This window comes from Dendrobates tinctorius, unplaced genomic scaffold (genome assembly GCF_039654945.1).
Source record: "Dendrobates tinctorius isolate UK_male_01 unplaced genomic scaffold, ASM3965494v1 ptg000184l, whole genome shotgun sequence".
In the NCBI taxonomy this organism is placed as follows: Eukaryota; Metazoa; Chordata; class Amphibia; order Anura; family Dendrobatidae; genus Dendrobates; species Dendrobates tinctorius.
This window is the reverse complement of record NW_027361851.1, coordinates 1,034,422-1,060,428: the sequence shown is the minus strand read 5'-3', so window position 1 is coordinate 1,060,428 and position 26,007 is coordinate 1,034,422. Positions and strand designations below refer to the sequence as shown.

The 26,007-nt window shown below is 45.1% G+C and overlaps 1 protein-coding gene across 4 annotated transcripts in view; it reads right to left on the bottom strand.

Annotated features, from left to right (window-relative positions):
• Positions 1-26,007, bottom strand: part of LOC141055106 (proprotein convertase subtilisin/kexin type 4-like) — a 264,894-nt gene that overhangs the window by 202,418 nt on the left and 36,469 nt on the right. For 3 of the 4 annotated variants that reach the window (XM_073552062.1, XM_073552063.1, XM_073552060.1), the window contains one exon: positions 4,689-4,784. The exons of the other annotated variant lie outside the window; for it this stretch is intronic. In XM_073552062.1, coding sequence (XP_073408163.1) covers positions 4,689-4,784 — 96 coding nt within the window. The remainder of the gene's footprint in view (positions 1-4,688; positions 4,785-26,007) is intronic. 4 annotated transcript variants of the gene reach the window in all.

Below are 26,007 nucleotides of genomic sequence, written 5' to 3'. Positions count from 1 at the left end.
ACCTACAATTCAGCAACTCACAGGTATTTGTTATAGGTTTTCCAAATACCTCTTCACTGAATCTCAAGTCACACACTTACCACAGTTCGCACTTACGCTCAGGTCACACTCAGCTCGTTCACACTCGCTCAGGCAGAAGATTTAAAAGAGTTTTTTTTTTGTTTTTTTTTCCCCTTTTACCAGCACACCACCTTGCTGCTCAATGCACTTCCAAAAGTGGGCTCTCCAAACGCGACATGGCGCACAATCTTAATTCCAGCCAATTCCGCATTGAAAAAGTCAAACGGTGCTTCTTCTCTGCTGTGCGCCCAAACAGTGGTTTACCCTCCACATATGGGGTATCGGCGTACTCAGGACAAATTGGACAACAACTTTTTGGGTCCAATTTCTCCTGTTACCCTTGTGAAAATAAAAAATTTGGGGGGGAAAGATCATTTTTGTGAAAAAAATATGATTTTATATTTTTAAGGCTCTACGTCAAACTTCTGTGAAGCACTTGGGGGTTCAAAGTGCTCACCACACATCTAGATAAGTTCCTTATGGGGTCTACTTTACAACATGCTGTCACTTGTAAGGGGTTTCCACTGTTTAGGCACATCAGGGGCTCTCCAAACGCAACATGGCGTCCGATCTTAATTCCAGCCAATTTTGCATTGGAAAGACAAACGGCGCTCCTTCCCTTCCGAACTCTGCCATGCGCCCAAACAGTGGTTTACCTGCATATTTGGGGTATCAGCGAACTCAGAACAAATTGTACAACAACTTTTGGGGTCCAATTTCTCTTGTTACCCTTTGGATCTGAACTAAATTTTTTGTGAAAAAAGTTAAATCTTCATTCTTTTTTTTAAACATTCCAAAAATTCCTGTGAAGCCCCTGAAGGGTCAGTAGTGTTCTTAAATGTGGTTTTGAGCACCTTTTGGGGTGCAGTTTTTATAATGGTATCATTTTTAGGTATTTTTTTTTATCATATAGACCCCTCAAAGTGACTTCAAATGTGATGTGGTCCCTAAAAAAAAAATGTTGTAAAAATGAGAAATCGCTGTTTAACCCTTATAACTTCCTAGCAAAAAAAAATTGGTTCCAAAATTGTGCTGATGTAAAGTAAACATGTGGGAAATGTTATTACATATTTTATGTGACATAGCTCTGTGATTTAAGGGCATGAAAATTCAAAGTTGGAAAATTGCAACATTTTCAAAATTTTCGCCAAATTTCCGTTATTTTCACAAAAAGCAAGTCATAGTAAAGAAATATTACCACTACCATGAAGTAAAATATGTCATGAGAAAACATCGTCAGAATTACCGGGATCCATGTAAGCGTTCCAGAGTTATTACCTAATAAAAGGGACAGTGGTCAGAATTGTAAAAATTGGCCTGGCCATTAACATGCAAACCACCCTTGTGGGTAGAGGGGTTAAATAAAAAGAACCTAGACATGTTTGGTACCTATGAACTCGTAATGACCTGGAGAATTATAATGGCAGGTCAGCTTTAGCATTTAGTGAACATGGTAAAAAAAAAAAAAAAAAACACAACAGGGGAAGTGCACATTTTTTTTTCACGGCACTTCGAATTTTTTCTCGTTTTCCAGTCCATTATATGTTAGAATCAATGGTATCATTCAAATGCACAACTTGTCCATCAAAAAACAAGCCGTCAAATGGCCATATTTTGACCAAGAAATAAAAAAGTTATGCCTCTGGCAAGAAAGGCGCAAAAAATGAAAATACCGTACAGTATATACTCGTGTATAAGCCGACCCGAGTATAAGCCGACCCCCCTAATTTTGCCCCCAAAACTGGGAAAACTTATTGACTCGTGTATAATTATAGGGTGAAAAATGCAGCAGCTACTGGTAAATTTCAAAAATAAAAATAGATACCAATAAAAGTAACATTAATTGAGACATCAGTGGGTTAAATGTTATTGAATATTCATATTGAATCAGGAGCCCCATCTTATGGGCCCATCATGAACTGTATGAAGTATTATATGGGGCTCCTGATTCAATGTTTTTGAATATCCGTATTGAATCAGGAGCCCCATATAATGCTTCATACAGTTCATGATGGGCCCATAAGATGGTCCATACAAAATACACCCCATATAACGCTGCACAAAGGTTAATAATGGCCCTATAAGATGCTCCATAGAATATGCCCCATATGCTGCTCCATAAAGGTTATGGCCCCATAAAATTTTCCATAGATTATGCCCCCATATTAAAATGTCCCATAAGATGCTCAATAGATTATGCCCCCATATGCTGCCCCATATGCTGCCCCAAAGATGCTCCATAGAATAGGCCCCATATGCTGCCGCTGCTGCTGCAAATAATAAAAAAAAAAAATGACACTCACCTCTTGTCGCTGTGAGCCAGGTGCCGGTATGCTGAGCAGGCGGGGACACCGGTGCGCTATGGGGGACAGGTGCCCGTGTCACTGCAGGCTCAGGGCCCCAGCACCTGAGATATTCACCTGTCCTTGTTCCATCGCTGCTCGCCGCTGTTTGCCGGGTCCTCTGTCAGTGACGTTCAGGCAGCAGAGGGCGCGCACTAACCACGTTATCGCGCCCTCTGCTGCCTGAACGTCACTGACAGAGGACGCGGAGGACAGAGCGGCGCGCAGCGATGGACCAGGGACAGGTGAATATCGCATATACTTACCCTCTCCTGGCGTGGTCTCTGCAGCCCGTGTCTCCGGCAGCTCTTCCTTCAGCGGTCACGTGGTACCGCTCATTAAAGTCATGAATATGCACATATTCGTGATTTTAATGAATGGTACCACGTGACTGCTGAAGAAAGGCGTTTGAGAAGCAGGGGGTTTGCAGAGATGCGCCAGGGAGGGGGGCAAGTATGATCTCACATCATCACTCCCACCAATCTGCCGACCCCCTGGCGTATATGACTCGCGTATTAGCCGAGAGGGGGACTTTCAGCCCAAAAAAATGGGCTGAAAATCTCGGCTTATACGCGAGTATATACGGTACCTCTCGTTGTGAGGGGGTTAAAAATATTTAGCGTTTTGTCTACGTTTAAAAAGCCATAACTTTTTTTTCCGTCAATGATGTGGCTGTATGTATTATAAAGCCACATCAGTTTTCTGAAGGAAATATTACATAATTTTTTCTCACTGGGGTAATTGGGGTATGTAGAAATTACTGTTTCATTTCTTTAGTGTTGCAAATATAGAAGCAATTTTTCTTTAGCTTTTGCTTCAAAATAACCCATCTTTGGAATAAATTCTGCATGTTATTAGGTAATTTGTACTTTATACTTAAAGTTTATGTCCATTACTGGAAAACCCAGTAATTATACACACATACACACTTACAGTCATGGCCTAAAGTGTTAGCCCCCTTGAAATTGTTCCAGAAAATGAAGTATTTCTCCCCAAAACATTATTGCAAATAAAAATGTGTTGTTATACATATGTTTACTTCCATTGTGTGTACTGGAACAACACAAAGAAAGGCAATTTGGATAGAATTTCATACAAGACCCCAAAAATGGGTCAGATGTAATTGTTGGCACTTTTTCAAAATTGTGGGTAAAACAACTTTGTATCAAGCATGTAATGCTCGTTCAAACAACAACTGCGTCAAGTAACAGATGTGGGCAATATCAAAATCACACCTAAAACCAGATAGATAAAAAGGGGAGAAGTTGACCCATTTTTTGCATTATGTATCTGTGTGTGCCACCCTAAGCATGAAGAATAGAAAGAGAAGAGAACCGTGTGAGGACTTGAGAACTAAAACTGTTCATCAATATCAACAATCACAAGGTTACAGGTTTATCTACAGAGATCTTGATTTATCTTTGTCCACGGTGCACAACATAAATCAAGAAGTTTACAACCCATGGCATTGTAGCTAATCTCCCTGGACGGCAGAGAACATTGGTGAAAGGTTGCAACAGAGGATAATCTGGATGCTGGATAAGCAGCTCCAATAAAATTCCAATGAAAAGCAAATATTCCTGCAGGCTTAGGTTGCATCAGTGTCAGCGTGACAGATATAAAAAAAAAATCTAGTCTGCAGTTTGTAAAAATCCTTCTGGAAAAGAGTCGTGTGGCAGATGAAACCAAGATTTTGGTTCAAGCACATCATTCTACGGTTCATGAAAAACAGAATGAGGCCTACATAGAAAACAGCACAGCACCTATATTCAAATATGGTGGAGGTTCAAAGATGTTTTAGTGTTGTTTTGCTGCCTCTGTTCCAATACACACCAAGGAAATAAACGTGTATAAGAAAACGTGTATTTGCAATAATTTTCCAGAATACTTCATTTTCTGGAACAATTTCAAGGGTGCCAACACTTTCTGCCATCACTGTACACAATGAAATTGACAATCTTCTAGAAAGCGCATCCACGTGCCAATGACAAGCCATAATCACATCGCGGAAAGGTTTAACAATAGATGCTGGTACATGCGTACTTTGCAAACATACCATTTAAATGCAGACATTAATGACTGACAGTTACATGTATTTAGTTAAACAGCAATGATGGGCACTAGCTCTAGCCACTGCTGTTAGAGGCTGATACTGGCTGCATAACACACTCTGATACTGATGCACATGTACAAAGGGAATACCTTGTCTTGAAGTAGCCGTGGCTTTTTACAGTATCATTAGAAATGCATTGAAAATCTCTGTCTTACTGCTAGTGATGAGCTTACCATGTACCACTGCTTACGGAACAAGGGATCTGTTGGCATCACATTGACATTTCTTTTTCTTCTTTTCCTTACAGTTTGCTGTTCAAACCAATGGATCTGGAGGTTACAGAAAAACACCTTAAAGGGATTGTCTCCTAATTCAGTAGCTAAAAGTTCAGTAGTGCACCGCTCCCGTGCATCCTGGCTTCCTGCTTGCTAGGGGGTGGTGCACAGATGGTTAACTGACAATTCAGACCAGTAGTATTGTGGCACTGCTGGTCCAAACTGTGCACACTTTAATCCTGTTATAACCAGGCTGTGCTGCCCCTGAAGCATCACAGCAGCACAGTGGCAGAGAAGCTGGCCGAATCCAGTAACTACAAGTTCTAGTGGACAGAGCTTGTAAGCACTGCACTCCTTGTCAGCCACAGATGCAGTGACTGGTAACCTAGGCAACATGCAGTAAACAGTTCTTGAGAATGGGGAAGATTTTAACAAGAAGCAAATTTCAAACTTGCTTATTTTTTTACAACCACATTGAAATGTCAAGCATGAAATTATTGAAAATGACCATTTAATACTGCAGAAAAATATTCAGGTCATGATCATAAGATGAGCACCAATAAAGCTGAAATAAATGAGTTTGATTGTGTTCATATTAATACTTGGATTACCTCAGGCTGGAATGAAAGCGAGTCTTGTGCAAAGGCAGAGGAGAATGTGTACATAGGGACAGATCTGTTGAGGGTATTTGAGGAATCATATGATCACCATGTAAAAATATTAATAATATTATTATAAGACTGGACTACTCCCTAAAAATACCATTCCAAATCTTTGCAATCTTATGTTTAGATTCCAGTTTTTAATTCTGTTTTTTTTTTCTGGATTATAAATATACGACTTCTGCTCAAGGCGGTGCTGGCTGGTCCCAATGAGAGGACAAACACAGCCCAGCTGGCTGCAGCATCACAACAATGTAGTGGGTGCAAAGGTGAAAGCTTGTGTGCGGGGACACCAGGGTTTGGGCTGCTTTGTATCCCTCCCTTAGGCCGGGGTCACACTAGCCTAAGAACAAAATCCACTGATACATACCAATCAGTGTAAGTAGCAAAATGCCTATCTCAAGGATGAGAAATTAATCTGGACACTGCAACAAGAATGAATCCTACACAAAAACAACGGAGTAAAAAGTCCAAAATTGTATAAAAATATCACAAAGTTTTTATTATCCACATAATTGATATAATATACAGACTCACAAGAGACAAAGCATAATTCAAACGCTCATGTGTGAAGAGAACAACACTGTTGCAACAGCATGGACAAGATTAGCAAAGCCTCTGTAAGGGTTTGCACAAAAATCATGTAAAAAAAGTGCTTAGTGCATGTAAAGTGCAAAAAGAGGGGGAACTTCAGAGTGGTCTCCAAAAATATAAAGCGGCTATCACAAAAATCTATATTCCAATTGGAGAAACACTACTACTTTAGAAATGCACGTCTTACCCATATTTGACTGCCAGCGTGTGTCCTGCAGCAGCAGCTTTGAATTATGCTTTGTCTCTTGTGAGTCTGTATATTATGTCAATTAGGTGGATAATAAAAACTATGATATTTTTATACAATTTTGGACTTTTTACTCCGTTGTTTTTGTGTAGGATTCGGGGGTCACACTAGCGTTGAATACGGACGAGTATGTATGGTTCCTATGGGAGTGGAGAGGCGTGCATATTCATTACCTTAATGAGCGGGGCCACGCTGGAACAAACGAGATGCAGTGCCAGCGAGGACTCGTGTATAAGCCAAGGGGGGGGGGGGCGTTTTCAGCACAAAAAATGTGCTGAAACACTCAGCTTATACACGAGTATATACAGTAATATTGTTCCATTTATATGTATCTATATTTTAAGTACTCAATTTTAATTCCCCTTATCCTCCCCTTTTCCTTGCTTTACCTTACTCCTCTCCCTCTCCTCATATCTTATGTTAAAAATCAATAATGTAAATGCATTTGAAATAGAAAACCATATCATTAACTGTCATCACCCACAGTCACTCTGTGACCCCTCCCTGCTAGCATGTCAGGTTTACCTGGAATAGTGTGCGCTTATCTGTTTTGACGACTCTCAGACTTGCTTTGTCTCCAGCACATCGTGATTAGCTGGCACGCAGAGCAGGACGTAGCCATGGTCGCCTGCAAGTTTGCAGTCCAACCGTCGGACGTGACAAGTCTGACTATCCAGGTCACGCACTACTTGGCGGTTCAGTGATCACACAAAGATTTATAGATGCCGGTGTCCCTCTTCCCCAACTTCTTCCTGAAGACGTGTGGATGAAACGCGCGTCGGGATGTTAGGACATGGCACTGATACCACACTGTTTGTAAATATGACCTTTAGGGCTTGCTAGCCTGCTTTTCTTTCAGCGATAGACTTGTTCATAAGATTAGGTTGGCATCCTATTGTCTTCACAATAATGGGAATCCCACTATAGTTCAATATAGCAGGTCGATACTCCATATGTGATACTTGACTTAGGCAGCCATTGTTATACCCGGTCCCCGTCCTGGCTCTGCACCAAGGTCTGTCGCTGTACCCAGGTCTGTCGCTGTTACACCTGGCCCCCGTCCTGATGCTCTGTCGCTGTTACACCTGGCCCCCGTCCTGGCGCTGCGTCCAGGCCTGCCGCTGCTTTCCGTTCTGAGCACTCACCTCGAGCCTCTCAGGCTGCTGCTCAGCGTTCTGTCCTCCGTCCTGCCTCCTCCTCCTGGCGTCCTGTGAGGAGATCTGTAGCTAAGACTATTAGGGCACACCCGCCCGCTCCCTTGCCTTCTTAAAGGGGCGGCGCGCATTATTCAAAAAATACAATTAACCAATGGCAGCTCACTGGCTGCTATTTCTGGCCTCTCCTCCATAGGGAGAGCGCCGGAGCAACGAGTACCTATCATTGCTACATCCGGTTCTCACGCTAACCTGTCTGCGCTGCATCTGCAGTCCCTGTGCATTGTCTAATGCTCTCTGTTTCCATAGCATATCAGTATCCTGTGTTACCTGGTTATATCAGCAACCATCTGGGCCTAAGCCATCCCGTTCCGCCTACAGCCATCCGAGTCCAAAGACTGTGTGAAGGTCACTGGAACCGACTCCTTACCAACTAACCGGATCCAGGACCCAGCGCATTACGGACTCTGCTGTAACTTTTGTTATCCCTTTTGGTCCCGCTGGGACAGCTGCCACGTGTTCGGGGTCTAACTGGAGGTAGCACCTGTGTCCCCTGGGAATTCCATTGTGGCCCTGCCTGAGGGGCTTTACTACGGGTGCCTGGGACTCACTAGGCACACCCCCTTCGGAGCCCCCCTGACCGTGTTCCCGAGGTTTCACTTAAAAAATAAAAACGAATGTGAACTTCACCATCTCTATCTCTGCTTCCATTCGTTACAGATTGCTCCGGCCATGGAATCCGCTGGACCCCAGAGGCCTCCGACATTGGAGTTGTGCCAATAGGTGACCCGTTTAAGAGATCAACAGGATAAGATCACGACGTATCTACGTAACCTGTCCACCTGCATGGATTCCCTGCAGAACCCGGCTGCTCCTAATTCATCTAGCAACACCCAGGTACCTGCTGTCATGACAAGCAAGGGCCCCCGCCTGGCGGCTCCTACCCGCTTCCATGGTGATCCCACTCAAGTGTCGGGGTTTTCTCAATCAGTGTACCATGCACTTTGAAATCTTGGGGCATATTTTTACTTCTGACCGTGCCAAAGTGGGCTTCATTATGTCACATCTAGCAGGAGAGGCTCTCGCCTGGTTGAATCCATTATGGGAAAGAGGAGACCCGCTGGTTAATGATCTTCAATCTTTCCTAGAGACTTTTCGCAGGACCTTAGATGAACCCGGCCAAGGAACCCTCATGGTGGCTCAGTATGCTGTTCAGTTCCGCACCCTCGTGTCTAAGCTATCCTGGAACAATGAGGCCTTGCTGGCTACCGTCTGGGAGGGCCTATCTGGAAAAATTAAGGATGAGCTGGTGGGACGGGACAGGCCTACCATGTTGGATGACCTGATTTCCTTGGCGACCCGGATTGACCTGCGTTTTCAGGATCGTTCCATGGAGATTAAGCGTGACAGGAGGTCCTACCACCTGGACTCTAATTCTTCCAAAACGTCTACCTCATCCTCTTCTCCCGAGGCTATGGAGGTAGATCGAGTAAGTCTGGCCAGCCGCCGCCAGGAGGTGCGTCGCAAAGACGGAAGCGGTCTGTACTGTGGTAGTTCTGAACACCTGATCAGCTCCTGTCCAAAGAAGTCAGAAAACTCCTCTGCCTAGGCTCGGTAGGAGAGGCTACCCTAGGTAGAGAAAGTTCATCTCCTTCGTTGCAGATCTCAGTCTCTGTGACCTGTCGAGCAGTAAAATTTTATGGACTCTGTCTGTTGGACTCCGGAGCCGCCGGAAGCTTTATCATTCTCTTCCCAACCCGTTGCGAGTAACCACTGTCGATGGCCAGCCTCTGACCGAACCTGTCCAGTTCCAGACTGAGGCAGTGGAACTCCGGGTAGGTCTTGTGCATTCTGAAAGAATCCGTTTTTATGTGTACCCTGGTTTGTCTTACCCCTTGCTTCTAGGTTTGCCTTAGTTTCAGAAACATGAACCAGTCCTTAATTGGAGAACAGGCGAAATTCTACGTTGGGGGGATTCCTGCTCGGACCGTTGTTTAATCCGGGTTGAACCAGCTTCACCCCCCGGTCCAACCTGCTATCCTGCCTGGATTACCATCCGCTTACTGGTCCTTCTCGGATGTCTTCGGGAAAACTTCCCCCCCACAGGTCGCATGACTGTCCAATAGACCTTCTTCCAGGAACATCTCCCCGTGGAAGTGTTTACCCTCTTTCCCAGGCAGAGACTCAGGCTATGTCTGACTACATCCAGGAGAACTTGGCAAGAGGGTTTATCCGAAAATCATCATCACCAGCAGGAGCAGGCTTCTTCTTCGTGAAGAAAAAGGATGGATCCCTGCGGCCCTGTATCGACTACCGAGGGCTGAACCAGATCACGGTAAAAAACAGGTACCCTTTGCCTCTAATTTCAGAACTGTTTGACCGTCTCCAAGGGGCCAGGATCTTCACCAAGCTGGATCTCAGAGGTGCATACAATTTGATCCGAATCAGAGATGGAGACGAATGGAAAACAGCCTTCAACACCCGTGATGGCCACTACGAGTACCTGGTAATGCCGTTTGGTCTAAGCAATGCACCCGCTTTTTTCCAAGAGTTCATCAATGACATTTTCAGGGACCTTCTTTACACCTGTGTTGTTGTCTACCTAAACGACATTCTGATTTTTTCTACTGACTTGGTCTCGCATCGCAAACAAGTGCGCCTGGTCTTACAGAGGCTCAGGGAGAACAGACTGTATGCCAAGTTTGAAAAGTGCCTCTTTGAAGAATCTTCTTTGCCTTTCCTCGGTTACATTGTTTCCTCCACAGGATTAAAAATGGATCCAGAGAAGTTATCGGCTGTACTCACGTGGCCTCGTCCGTCTGGGTTGAAGGCCAAACAGCGATTCCTGGGCTTCGCCAACTACTACAGGCAGTTCATTCCTAACTTCTCCACCCGACTGGCGCCCATCTCAGCTCTAACCCGGAAAGGTACAAATCCGAAGGATTGCCTCCTGAGGCTGAGGAGGCCTTTGTTTCTCTCAAAAAGGCCTTTGCAGTGGCACCTGTTCTTCATCGTCCTAACTCCAATGGACAATTTTTTCTTGAGGTCGACGCCTCTTCAGTAGGTGCGGGAGCCGTACTAACCCAGAAATCGTCCACCGGGCGAATGCATTCCTGTGGCTTTTTTCCCAAGGTTTTTTCTTCCGCAGAGGAATTATTCTGTTGGGGATCGGGAATTGTTGGCCATCAAATTGGCTCTGCAGGAGTGGAGGCATCTTCTAGAAGGAGCTCTTCATCAGGTAGTCGTATACACTGATCACAAGAACCTTGCTTACCTCCAAACTGCACAAAGGCTGAATCCTCATCAAGCCCGCTGGGCTTTGTTTTTTGCTCGTTTTAACTTTGTTCTTCATTTTTGCCCAGCTGACAAAAATATCAAAGCAGACACACTTTCCAGAGCTTTTCTACCTCCTGATCAAGAAGAAGATCCGCAGAACATCATTGAACCCTCAAGGTTAGTCACGGTCACCTCTACTGATCTTGCACGGCTGCCTCCCGGGAAGACTTTTATGTCAGCTTCTGAGCGTACTCGTATTCTTTGGTGGGGTCACTCGTCCAAGTTGGCTGGGCACGACGGCCAGAGAAAGACTCTGCAACTCATCTCCCGGTACTACTGGTGGCCTGCCATGGCTAAGGATATTCTGGAGTACGTCACAGCCTGTCCTTCCTGTGCTCGTAACAAGACGGCCAAGCATCTACCCGCCGGTAGGCTTCAGCCTCTTCCAATTCCGTCTGCTCCCCGGCAACAAATCGCGATGGACTTCATCACAGATCTCACGATCTCATCTGGCTGTTCTGTGGTGTGGGTAGTGGTGGATCACTTCTCTAAAATGGCCCACTTCGTTCCACTACCCGGTCTTCCAACTGCTCCTGAGTTGTCGGCCCTGTTCATTCGGCACATCTTCCGTCTCCATGGTTTCCCTCTCGACATCGTGTCCGACAAAGGAGTCCAGTTCACCTCAAGATTCTGGAGAGCAGTTTGTAAACTGGTAAAAATTGAACTGGATTTTTCCTCAGCGTACCATCCCCAGTCCAATGGACAAGTGGAGAGGACAAATCAAATCCTGGCTTGATTCCTGCGTCACTTTAACGCCCATCATGACGACTGGGTAGACTTACTGTCCTGGGCCGAATTTTCTTACAACAATCAAGTATGTGAATCTTCTGGAAAGTCTCCCTTTCAGATTGTCTTGGATTGCAACCCGGAGTACCTCTTCCCATCTCCGGATCATCTGGCGTTCCAGCTGCCGATACTTTCTCCGAAGATTTCTCTAAGGTCTGGAGGGATACCAAAACTGCTCTGGAGAAAGCCTCCCAGCGTATGCATGCGAACAAGAGACGTGTGGATGCACCTATCTTTCGCCCCGGAGACAAGGTATGGCTGTCTTCTAAGTACATCCGGTTAAAGATGCCATCCTACAAATTGGGTCCCCGGTTCATCGGACCGTTTCAGATCTTGAGACAGATCAATCCAGTCTCGTACAAACTGAAGTTGCCCGCTTCTCTACGTGTGCCTAACTCCTTTCAGGTTTATCTCCTCAAACCAGTAGTTTTGCATCCCTTCTTTAAGGATCTGGGTACCACTCCTGACCCTGTCTCAGAGGATGATGTTTTTGAGATAAAAAAAGTAAGGGGTAAGACCTACTACCTGGTGGACTGGAAGGGTTTTGGTCCTGAGGAGAGATCTTGGGAGCCTAGGGAGAACATCCAGGCTCCTCTCCTCCTTAAACAGTTCTACGCAGGCTTGAAGAAGAGGGGGTGTAAAGAGGGGGATACTGTTACACCCGGTCCCCATCCTGGCGCTGCGCCCAGGTCTGTCGCTGTTACACCTGGCCCCAGTCCTGGCGCTGCGTCCAGGCCTGCCGCTGCTTTCCGTTCTGGGCACTCACCTCAAGCCTCTCAGGCTGCTGCTCAGCGTTCTGTCCTCCCTCCTCCTCCTGGCGCCCTGTGAGGAGATCTGTAGCTAAGACTATTAGGGCACGCCCGCCTGCTCTCTTGCCTTCTTAAAGGGACGGCGCGCATTATTCAAAAAATACAATTAACCAATGGCAGATCACTGGCTGCTATTTCTGGCCTCTCCTCCATAGGGAGAGCGCCGGAGCAACGAGTATCTATCATTGCTACATCTGGTTCTCATGCTAACCTGTCTGCGCTGCATCTGCAGTCTCTGTGCATTGTCTAATGCTCTGTTTCCACAGCATATCAGTATCCTGTGTCACCTGGTTATATCAGCAACCATCTGGGCCTAAGCCATCCCGTTCCGCCTACAGCCATCCGAGTCCAAGGACTGTGTGAAGGTCACTGGAACCGACTCCTTACCAACTAACCGGATCCAGGGCCCAGCGCATTACGGAATCTGCTGTGACTTTTGTTATCCCTTTTGGTCCCGCTGGGACAGCTGCCACATGTTCGGGGTCTAACTGGAGGTTGGACCTGTGTCCTCCGGGTATTCCATTCTGGCCCTGCCTGAGGGGCTTTAGTACGGGTGCCCGGGGCTCACCAGTCACGCCCCCTTCGGAGCCCCCCGGACCATGGTCCAGAGGTTCCACTTAAAAAATAAAAACTAATGTAAACTTCACCATCTCTGCCTCCGCTTCCATTCGTTACAGCCATTTTCTCTACCTCAGCAAAGGCACTTTAATGGTTTTCTAACCCTGTTTCAGGCAGATTATTTATAGGCATTTGCACCCCTTTTCTTTTACATTTGCACAAAAAAAAATATCACATCTGAGGCATTTGCTGTAAGGTTATGTTTCCACGGTCAGGAAACGCTGCGAATTTGACGCTGCATACATTTGCAGCGTTAAACCCACAGCGTCCAGATGTTACAGCATAGTGGAAGGGATTTCGTGAAATTCCATCTCCACTATGCGTTCAAAGACACAGGTGGCAGACCTGCGTATCTGCACATGCGGCAAGTCTTTCCAGACCGCAGCATATCTATTTACGATGCTCTGCCCCTGCAGTATAAATTACCCATAGATAACTGGATGCGGTAAAACCGCATCTAATGATTAGACACATGCTTAATAACTGTGTAAACGCAGCTTACTATGCAAGCTTACTGCGAGAACTGCCGTGCACTTGACCGGAGGTTATCTCCGGTCACACTAGGCTAGTTCTCACAGTCAGCTGACCGTGAGAACTACAGTGTATGGAGATCTCCAGTGGTCATCTACAAGCTCTGCTATGTCTGGAAGTCATGCATCCAGATGTAGCAGAGCTGGACTCATCGTGGGACACTCATTATTAAGGACTACATTGGAACAGGAAGTATTTGCGTTTGTTTATTTTTTTTTTTTCACGAGATCTATGGCTTTGGGGAATTAGGTGTATAATAAAATGGCAAAACTGTGTGGTGTTTTATTTTATTAAAACACTTTTTTCTGGCTGTCTTTTTTAACCCTTTACATACTATAGGATTAGTAATGGATAGGAGTTTTATTGCCGCCTCTCCACTACTAATAATGAAACGTGACATTAACCCCTTATTACCCCATATGCCACGGCTACACGGCAGTGGGAAGAGAGAAGCTAAGTGCCGGAATTGGCAGATGCGCCATTTCTGGGGCGGCTGTGTGCTGGTGGGGGCGATATCCATGGCCTCTTCCTAGGCTACGATTATCAGCCCGCAGTTGTCTGTATAGCATTTCTGGCTACTAATTATAGGGGGGCCCGACGTCTTTTTTTTTTTAATTATTAAATAAAAAGCAAGGTCTAGTGTGAAATATCCACAATCAATGATGGTTTTGGGAGCCATGTCATCTGCTGATGTAGGTCCACTGTGTTTTATCAAGACCAAAGTCAGCACAGCCATGTATCAGGAAATTTTAGAGCATTTCATGCTTCCCTCTGCCGACAAGCTTTTTGGAGATGGAAATTTCATTCTCCAGCAGGAATTGGCACCTGTCAAGACTGCCAAAAGTACCAATATATACATTTCAGTAGGTCAATATTTCAGATTTTAAAATCATTTTTTCATAGTCATCAACATTAACAAAAATAAACACTTGAAATAGATCACTCTGTTTGTAATGACTAATATACGAGTTTCACTTTTTGTATAGAAGAACTGAAATAAAATTAACTTTTTGATGATATTCTACTTTTGTGAGATGCACCTGTAAGCGAAAAAATAAATAGAAAAAAAACAATATAATTTCTGTGAGTCCTTTCACACATTTTTAGACCAGCCCATCTAAAAAAACAGAAAACAAGTCTGATACATAGTGAGCGACTGCAGAAGATGATGTAGGAGTATCTCAAGCTCAATATCAATGCATTTTGGTCTTCAAAAATGTAAGCGTGGCCTGATCTCGCCTGTCACGCCTTGGCGGTTTTGTCATGCCCGGCAACTAGCCTTCTCTCAGAATGTGCTTTCAGCTAAGCTGGTGGTGTCCTGACGGATAAGCGCATCCGGCTGTCCCCTGAAAGTGTAGACCGCCGAATGATCATCAAGATGAACCAGTCATGGATCTCCTATTACTTTTGCACCCCAGTCACTGACTGAGCAGACTAGGCGATTGTGTTGTTTATAGTGTGCTGCATTACTCTCGTGTTATTGCCGTCTGTGACACCTTTGTCATGGCTTCTGTGCCTGCTGTTACTAACAATTTTATGAAATGTGTAGACTTCAAGTTGGGTCTCCATCTGGTGGGTTGCCTGTAGTGGAAGGGGTGTCAGAGCCCCATTATACTTTTTCTACTGTGGGGAAATTGATAATGTCTTTAGAGAGTTGTGGAATTAATGGCGCCAAAGACGTGAGTAAAATAAATAAAATAAATTTATGCCATTTTAGTGGTGTCTGCCCATAATTTTTTAAATGTTTGGACTACAAGTTGGGTCTCCATGTGTCTTACCTAAATTTGGTAGATCTCTCAAACCACCAGGCCTAAACCTGTCACTCATCGACCTTTTACTGATCAATGTTTAAGCTACACATGTTGGTCTAAGCCCTGTTACAGGCCCTGTCCTGTTATGAATGGGTCACCGAGGAGGATAGCAGGAACAGGATAAGCCACCAGAAGACCAAAAGAGGTTGGTAACTAAGCGGATTGCAGACCCCTGATCCTATCAACACAACTACCAGTAGCCGTGGAGCATTCCTACGATGCCCTAGATGCTTCGTCACAGCCGGAGAACTAACTAAGCCTAAAGACAGAAAGGTGAAATATAAACTGCCCCGGAGCAGATCCCCAAAGGAATAGACAGCCCCCAAACATATATTGTCGGTGAGATAAGATGATACACAAACACAGGTAGAAAACAGTCTGAGCAAACGGTGGGGCCCAAGCTGTCTAGACAGGACAGAAAAGATACTGTCTGCAATCACGCACAAAACCCTAAAAAAGGCCAACGCTTCTGATATACAAAAAACCTGAGGTCACACGACATTACCCCTGCTAGATCAGCACTCTGGTATAAACTGGAAGCAAAGCAAAATACACTAACATAACAGGGGACTGAACAAGCTGTGACATATGAAGCAGGGCCCAGCGCTGCCCCCAGCTGGGAGCACGCTGAACCCTAAGCAACAGAGCAGAAAGCAAAAAAAAAGGCACAACCAGATTAGATGCAAAGGATTAGCAAAAAATCACTTAACTGAACCATGCAGATCAGGAAGGGAACAAAGAACTCCAAATGCACAAGGAGGAAAAACCACCAGCAACCTTCAAGAGCAGCCAGCTCCATTATATGCTCCCAGCCAGTAATCCCAGGTTCCCAATTATCATCGTCAGATGGAGAACCTCCATCTACCTGACCAGCTCCACTACTCTCAGTAACCACCAGAGGGAGCAGAGGGAGCTTCGGCTCAGAAATCCGAGCAAGGGAGTTCACAACACTGTCCCATGCTGAAATGTGGCTTGCTGGCTGAACCACATAATTAGCACAAAGTACTTATATACTGAAATGTAGGCTGCTTTATGGTGCATGCTATTAGTACAAACAATTTAGATTCAGAAATGTGGACTCCTGGCTGGAGAAAAACTAGTAGCACTAAGTATTTATACAATGAAAATGTGGCCTTGTTTCAGGACAACGGTATTGGCACAAATAATTTATATTTTCAAAAGTGGACACTTGCCTAGGCCAAAATATTACCAACACAAAACATTTTCCTGCAGAAATGTGGCATGCTTACAAGAGCAAGCAATTAGAACAAATAATTTAGATTCTTAAATGTAGACTCCTAGACAGAGCAAAAATATTAGCACAAAATTATTAGATACAGAAATGTCCCCTGCTTTCTGGAGCACTGTATTAGAACAATTTAGATTTTCAAATGTGGACTCATGGCTCAAGCACAATGTTAGCAGCACAAAAGAATTATAGGCTGAAATATGCCCCGGCGTCTCTGGAAAACACAATGAGCAAAAACGATTGATTTGCTGGAAGGTCGATTTCACAGCAACACAGAATCCTATGTATCTGAACTAGCTGACTGACAATCATCCGCTTAAATAACTTTCTGACTATCCAGTAAGCAGCAGGAAAAACGGCCTCTATGCGCTAATACACTGACAAAGTGGCGCCAAAACAACATGTCTGCTCTTTATATGGAGAAGGATGTGACTTCGGCAGCCAATGACACAAGCCCTTGTGTCTGGACATTGTGGATGGTTTCTGTGCCCTGATTTTCAGACAATCTCCACACAATTACAGTGGATACAGAAAGTATTCAGACCCCTTTAAATTTTTCACTCTTTGTTTCATTGCAGCCATTTGGTAAATTCAAAAGAGTTCCATTTTTTTCTCATTAATGTACACTCTGCACCCCATCTTGACTGAAAAAACACAAAAATGTAGAAATTTTTGCTACCGTATATACTCGTGTATAAGCCAACCCGAGTATAAGCCTACCCCCCTAACTTTGCCTCAAAAAACTGGGAAAACTTATTGACTCGTGTATAAGCCTAGGGTGGAAAATGCAGCAGCTACTGGTAAATTTCAAGAATAAAAATAGATACCAATAAAAGTAAAATTAATGGAGACATCAGTAAGTTAAATGTTTTTGAATATCCATATAGAATCAGGAGCCCCATATAATGTTCCATACAGTTCGTGATGGCCCCCATAAGATGCTCCAAACAAAATACACCCCATATAATGCTGCACAAAGGTTAATAATGGCCCCATAAGATGCTCCATAGAATATGCCCCATATGCTGCTCCATAAAGGTTATGGCCCCATAGAATATGCCCTATATGCTGCTCCATAAAGGTTATGCCCCCATAAGATTCTCCATAGATTATGCCCCTATAAGATGCTCCATAAATTATGCCCCCATAAGATGCTCCATAGATTATGCCCCCATAAGATGCTCCATAGAATAGGCCCCATATGCTGCCGCTGCTGCTGCAAATAAAAATTAAACGAAAAAAAAAAAAAGCCATGCTCACCTCTCATCGCTGGGGGCCAGGTGCCGGTGTCCTGAGCAGGCGCGGACACCACCGTTTGCTCAGTCTGTTTTCTACCTGTGTTTGTGTATCACCTTATCTCACCGACAATATATGTTTGGGGGCTGTCTATTCCTTTGGGGATCTGCTCCGTGTATGACCCGGTCCGTTCCCTCACTCTGTACTCCGTCTCTCATTTTGGTACTATTGTCTTTTCTGGTTCTGACCTCCTGGCTTGGCTATGGTTACTCCGTTACAGTTTGTCCCTATTGTACCATCCATTGCCCATTCTGGTTTTCTGATCTATTGCTACGTCTTGACTATTCGCTCTGTCTAACCCTTTGGTACTGTATTGCTATCTCGTGCTTTGACCCGGCTTGATCTGGTTTCTGTCTCTGTCTATGCCCCTTGGTAACATTGCCCTGTAGTTACCTTTCTAGGAGTTTCCCTGCAGCTCCTGGCTCTGTGGAGCTGAGGCCACGCCTCCAGCAGTCACGTGCTTCAGGTCCTGTGAGCTTGGAGCATGCATCGTCACCACGGAGACCCCACTCCGCAGGTATCTTTGTGCACAGTCTTTGTATTCAGGACACGCGCACTGGCTCAGTGAGCAAGTGTATTGCGGTGTTCCTGACATTATAGCTGACCCTTTCAGGTATTTTTTTCCTCTGAAGGGAAAAAAAAAAAAAAAAGTGTGTTATCCTCATGGATCCCATACAAGCTTTGGCTGATCAGGTCAAGCACTTGACCCAAATGTTCCACAAACTTAATGTAGAACAGCTCATGATGGCCCATACCCAGCAACAGTTGGTGGATACTGTGCAGGGGGCTGTCGCTGCAGGGGCTCCTAGTGCTGCGGATAGAGATGTGTCATTGGCATCTCCCGAATCTCCGGTCAAATTGCCAGACCCTTTCTCAGGGGATAAAAGGGAGTTCAGGTCGTCCGGACAAGGATGCAAGCTTTTTTTTTTCTCTGAGGCCCCGCTCCTCCGGGGATGAGTTCCAGAGGGTGGGAGTCGTCATTTCCCTACTTCGGGGGGGGCTCCACAGGCATGGGCTTTCTCTCTCTTCCTCTGCTCCTGAACGTATGTCTGTGAATTTGTTCTTTGAGGCTCTGGGGCACATTTATGATGAGCCTTATAGAGAGTGTCTGGCAGTGGATATGTTGATGAGTGTGACACAGGTGAGGCACTCTGCTGAATGGTTCTGCTCTGAGTTCAGATGCTGGGCAGCGGAGGTCTCCTGGGATGATGCTGCCCTCCGGGGTTTGTTCTGTAGAGGCCTGTCCGTACGTTTGAAAGATGCCGTAGCCCTTCATCCTCTACCGGATTCTTTGGAGGACGCTATGATCCAGGCTGTCCGCATGGACCGTAGGCTGCGGGCAAGAGGGGTCATACTGCAGGAGACCCCTTTATTCTCCAATCTGAGAGACTCTGCATCTAGTCCTGAGCCCATGGAGGTTGGTGCCACGTCATTGGAGGAAAAAGAGAGGAGACGCCGTAGAAACAACCAATTGTGCTTTTACTGTGGTCCGCTGGACATTGGAGAAGGAACTGTCCTTCTTGCCCTTCTTCAGTGAAGCTGTCAGGAAAACGACTGAGTCTGGGTAACAATTGAGGAGGTTGCCCAGACTCCCAGGTACCTTTTTCCACGCTTACTAAAATTCTGCTTCCGGTGGAACTAGAACTTGCAGGCAGTCCGGTTGTGACTACCGCCTTTGTTGACTGTGGTTCTTCTATTAATCTGATCGATGCCAAAGTTGTGACTTTTCATAAGAAAGGGACAGTCAGGTTAAAAGATCCTGTTAAAATTGTGGCAATTGATTCTTCTCCTATCACCCAGGAGGGAATTTGTTTAATGACTGATACCTTTTCGCTGAAAGTGGGTTCCACTCACGTGAAAAAATTAAGGTGTTTTGTTCTAAATAATCTGCCGGCTGGACTGGTACTGGGTATGCCTTGGCTTCAACGTCACAATCCTACTACTGACTGGATCACGGGGGAGATCATTCAGTGGGGTTGTATGGCTAACGGTCTATGTTGTAACTTGACAACTCTTGTCACTCCAGCAAAATCTGTGTCAGTGTCGTCTGTCGATCTGGAAGGTATTCCGGAGTACCTGAAAGATTTTGAACAGGGCTGTGGAGTCGGAGTCGTAGCTCATTTTGGTGGAGTCGGAGTCGGTATAAAATGGTCCGACTCAGACTCCTAAAATATATAATAAATTTGGTACAGTAGTTCAATGCAGAATGTGCTGAATATTTTCTCATAGGAATTTGGGAAAGTTATGAAATGTCCTATAAATGGCTGTTCTATTCCTGATCTAAAGCTACATTCACACACAGCGTTTTTGCTGCGTTTTTTGAGGATACGTTTTCAGCTGCAAAAGCAATTCAGCTTTTTAAAAAACCGCATCACCTGAAAGGTTTTTGAGCTCATAGATAATGTTTTCAATAGCAAAAGCAGATTAGAAATCTGCTCTATCCTTATATTATCTGTACCAAAAAGAATGAAAGCCAGGTAGCACACAGACTAACACTCCTTTTTTTTTTAGCACCAGTCAGGTACACCTCATAGCTGTCCAAAAGGACGCCCAGGACAGGTATTGCTCTTCTTCAGTAACACATCAACATCAATTGATAGTTGGAATAAATAGACTGCATTCACCACATCTTAAGGTGCAGGCTTTATTTTCAAGTGTAAGGGTGTGCAGTATAAGGTTCTGCAGCTGCTGAGGTGTGCAGTATGAGATTCTGCGGAACAGTATGAGGTTCTGCCCCCCCTAGTTTTGATCCTGGCTAAAACCGTTTCTTATAGATATGGCGAACCCTCAGGTAACCCTAAATGAATGTCAATGGACACAGGTGGCTGAATTGAAGGAATTGCTTAATCACCTATTTACCGTGACTAAAAAATTACAAGCTGAGGATTTAACTCCTGGCATTTTCATAAGGGAGTGGAAGAACTTGCTATTTTGCCTGTCCCAAAGAGGAGATTTAATCGCAGATGGCATTTCTGCTTCAATGAAACGGAGAGAGACACAGCTATTGGAAAATAAAATTTTTCTGGCAGCTGTTTATGTGGACCCAAGTCATCGTATATTGCTTGATGATCAACAGCTTACTAAAGGAAAAGAAGCTCTGACTGAGGTAGCAGTTAGGATGAGTGGCCTACAGGAGGACTGCCAGGCGCAAGAGGACTTGGGTCCTGACAGTGCTACTGCTGCCATATCTTCATCCTCATCAGATGAGGAGTTTGACTTTGACAAGTATTTGGATGATATGGAGCAGGCAAAGCGCTGCTGCAATGAAAAAGATTTCACTCCGTCTCCTATAGCAAGCAGATTGACCATATTTCAGCAAAATGTTTCACTTGCTCTCAAAGAAAAATTCAACCGTTCATCAAAACTGACTGTGCACGAGGCAATTCCTTCATACTTGGAAATTGTTAGAGATGTTGCCCATGTGGTTACGGCTTTGCCTCCAACCCAAGGTAGTGTAGAGAGGTTGTTCTCTGGCCTTAAAATTATTAGGTCAGATTTGAGGTCATCTATGAAGGAGGATTTGATGGAGGCAATTCTATTTCTTAGAACAAATTCATAGACTGCACAATAAAAAAATATTCAGAATTGAGAGTCCTCAGTGGTTGATACCTTTTAATGGCTAACTGAAAAGATGGTAACACATTGCAAGCTTTCGAGACTACTCAGGTCTCTTCATCAGGCATAGATCTATGCCTGATGAAGAGACCTGAGTAGTCTTGAAAGCTTGCAATGTGTTACCATCTTTTCAGTTAGCCATTAAAAGGTACCAACCACTGAGGACTCTCAATTCTGAATATTTTTCTATCTACTGGCTAACACGGTACAAAGATATACATCTTTCCTGTATTAGACTGCACAAATGTTATTAAGTATGTTTTTGTTGAAAACTTTTTTGCCACTTACATAGTTTATTACATAGTGTTATATATATATATATATGTAATCGATATTACATAGTGTATTACATATTTACAATTTATTACAGTTTTTTGTGTTCTAAAGTTGTATTCCAATAAATATACATTATGTTCTATCTAAATGTCTTGATTATTGTATCTTAAAAATGATTAAATGTCTGATATTCACATTGTACTACAAGAAATTTTTCACTTAAATATAAGCAATATATGTTGGAGTCGGAGTCGAAGTTGTGGAGTCGGTGGAAGGGAAATTGAGGAGTCGGAGTCGCAGGTTTGGCTTCCGACTCCACAGCCCTGATTTTGAAGACGTATTTTCTGAAAGTGAGGCTGAGGCGCTACCACCACATAGACCCTTTGATTGTGCCATTAATCTAGTCCCTGGAGCCAAGTTACCCAAAGCTCGCCTGTTCAATTTGTCCGGGCCCGAACGTCTAGCCATTAAGGAGTACATTACCGAGAGTCTCCGCAAAGGGCATATTAGGCCTTCTGTTTCATCTGTGGCGGCAGGCTTCTTTTTTGATAAGAAAAAAAGATGGTGGTTTGCGGCCGTGCCTCGACTTTCGGGAATTAAACAAAATTACTGTGAAAAATACATACCCTCTCCCCCCAATTCCTGATCTATGTAACCAACTCACCGGGGCCAAGTGGTTCTCTAAACTGGATTTACGTGGGTCATACAACCTTATAAGAGTCCGGGAAGGGGACGAATGGAAAACAGCATTCCTGACGACTGAAGGGCTGTTCAAAACTTGGTTATGCCCTTTGGTCTCACCAACGCTCCAGCTGTTTTTCAGAATTTTATTAATGTAATTTTCTCTGATTTAATTGGTCGTTTTGTGGTCATCTATTTGGATGACATTCTGGTATACTCGGTGGACAGTCAATCTCACTTGCACCATTTGCGGATAGTTCTCCTGAGACTGAGGGAGAATCATTTGTATGCCAAGTTGGAAAAATGCTCATTTTTCATGCAAGAAGTATCCTTTCTGGGGTTGATTGTGTCAGGGGAGGGGTTCCGCATGGATCCTAAGAAGGTCCAGGCTGTTACAGATTGGGTGCAGCCTCATGACTTGAAAGGGTTGCAGCGATTTTTAGGCTTTGCTAACTGTTATAGGAAATTTATTACGGGCTTCTAGCAGGTGGTAAAGCCGCTAACGGACATTACTCTCAAGGGAGCTGATGTAAAAAATTGGTCTGTAGCTTCAAAAAATTCTTTCATGACATTAAAAAAAAAGTGCTCTTCTTCAGCCCCTGTATTGGTACAACCCAACCCGTCAAGACATTTTATAGTGGAGGTTGACGCCTCGGAAGTAGTGTTGGGGGCAGTTTTGTCTCAGGGCCCTCCTACCCTTACTAATCTGAGGCCTTGCGCCTTCTTCTCTAAAAAATTTTCCTCTGCCAAGAGAAATTACAATGTCGGCAATAGAGAGCTGTTGGCGGTAAAGTTGGCTTTTGAAGAATGGAGGCATTTCCTGGAAGGGGCTAGTCATCCCATTACAGTCATTACTGATCACAAAAATTTGGCCTATATCGAGTCTGCCAAGAGATTGACCCCCAGACAGGCTCGGTTGTCGCTTTTTTTTCCTCGATTTCAGTTTACCATCACATTCCGCCAGGGATCTAAAACCATCAAGGCTGATGCCTTATCCCGAAGCTTTGATTCGGTGTCCCCTCCAGAACCTCCCTCCTCCATTCTTCAGCCTGGAGTAGTGGTGGTCGAAATCTCATGTGAGTTACAGAGTGAGATTTTGGAGGCCCAGGCTCGGGCTCCAGGTGGTAAACCCCCGGGTAAATGGTTTGTACCGGAACGTTTCCGTCTCGGACTTATGCAGGAATTTCACGATTCTATGTTGAGTGTTCACCCTGGGATTGCAGCTACCCGGGGGGCAATTGCGAGGGGTTTCTGGTGGCCCTCTATGGTAACAGATATTACAAAGCTTGTGAGTGCATGTGGGGTGTGCGCTCGTTCTAAAAGTTCTCAGGTCCGGCCGGCCGGGGAGTTGGTGCCTTTGCCAATTCTGGATAGACCATGGACACATTTGTCCATGGATTTTATAACAAATCTTCCTCCTTCGAGGGGCAACTCAGTGATATGGGTGGTGGTGGATAGGTTTTCAAAACAAGCCCACTTTGTACCTCTCCCCGCATTGCCATCTGCTGAAACCCTGGCCCGCTTATTTATGCATCATATAATTCGGTTGCATGGAGTGCCTATGAATGTGGTGTCAGACAGAGGGGTACAGTTTGTACCCAGGTTCTGGAGGGCTTTTTGCAAAAAGCTGGGGATTTCGTTGTCCTACTCCTCTGCCTACCACCCAGAGTCTAATGGACAGACGGAGCGCACGAACCAATCGTTGGAGCAGATTCTGAGATGCTTGGCCTCTTCCAGGCAGCAGGACTGGTGTGAGGCACTACCCATGGCAGAGTTTGCATTTAACGGTCGTGTGAGTCAATCTACTGGGAAGTCTCCCTTTCAGATCAACTACGGGTTTAACCCACATTTTGGAGAGTTTTCCCGCATGGATTAAGGTTGTCCTGGAGCTGAGGGTGCGAGACAACGTCTTAGAATTCTTTGGAGGGAGGTTCAGAGGAATATTTCCAAGGCCCAGGAAAACTATAAGCGGTTTGCTGACAGGAGGAGGGGGTCAGGTCCAGCATTTGCAGTAGGGGAGAAGGTGTGGCTATCCACCCGCAATATCAAGCTTAAGATACCATCTATAAAGCTGGGCCCCAAGTTTATTGGCCCATACAAAGTTGTGGAGGTTGTTAACCCAGTAGCCTACCGACTGCAGCAGCCCACCTCCTTTAAAATTTCTGATGTCTTCCACAGGTCCCTGTTAAAGCCTGTGGGGACGATGAGAGAGGATCCCTCATCAAATGCTCCGCCAGTGCTGGTAGAGGGGCAGCTGGAGTATGAAGTAGGGCGCATTGTCGACTCCCAGTGTGTTATGATGAGTCACCGAAGGAGGGAAAAAACAAAATACTAGCTAAGTCCAGAAAAACCAGAGAGGTTGGCAGCTATCGGATTGCAGACCCCTGAACCTATCCACAACAACTAGCAGTAGCCGTGGGGGGTTCCTACGGTGCCCTAGACCCCTCGATCACAGCCGGCGAACTACATAGCCTAAAGACAGAAAGAGGAAAAACTAAACTGCCCCAGAGCAGACCCTAAAGCAATAGGCAGCCCCCAACATATAATGACGGTGAAGCAAGATGAAAACACTAACACAGATAGAAAGATAGGTTGAGCAAATGATGGGGCCCAAGCTAACTAAATAGGACAGGATAGGAAAGCTGCTGTCTGCCATCCGCAAAAACCCTATCCAAAATGAGCCAACCGACTGATAGGAAAAACAGGCCCTGAAGTCGTTAGGCTTCAAAAGACTATATCAGCACTCAGGTATATTCTGAAGACAGAGCAAAAGATCAACAGATCAGAGACAAAAATGGAATTCAGCTCACCCCCGGCCGGGATGGCAGAACTCCCAAAAAACAAGGCAAAACAAAACTGAAGAGTACAAAGCAGAGCAGAAAAACTTAGCTTTGAGACGCAGGAATCAGACTGGTCTCCAAGAATCCAGCAGGATCAACAGCAAGGCAGAAGGGCGTCGGCTGCCTTATATCCAGTCCTCAATTCCAGCCACCCAGTCATCATCTAGCTGCCCAGGTGTTTGGTAATCAGCCTCACTACCTTCCTTCACCAGAGGAGGGAGTTCATCAGACCTCAATGGTGAAGGGAAAAATGAACTCACACCACCAGTGGGTGCGCCGGAGACTCCAGTATCTGATACACTGGAAGGGGTACTCTCTGTAGAATCGGTCATGGATTCCGGTCAGTTCGGTGCATGCCGATCGTCTGGTGTGGGCTTTCCACGCCAGATACCCAGACAAGCCTGGGGGTCCAGTGGCCCCCCGTTAAGAGGGGGGTACTGTCATGGTTTGAACAGAGTTATTGCCCTGCACTCACAGAGTTAAGTGTTCGTGGCCTCTTTCTGGATCTGGGAGGGGTATTTATACTCACTCTTTACCAGGGTTCTCTGTCAGCTATACTGTTGTTCTGGTGTGTCTGACCCCTGGTGTGCGTGTATTCTGCGTTGCTTGTTTGCTTCCCGTGTATGACCCGGTCCGTTCCCTCACTCTGTACTCCTTCTCTCGTTTTGGTACTATTGTCTTTTCTGGTTCTGACCTCCTGGCTTGGCTATGGTTACTCCGTTACAGTTTGTCCCTATTGTACCGTCTATTGCCCGTTCTGGTTTTCTGATCT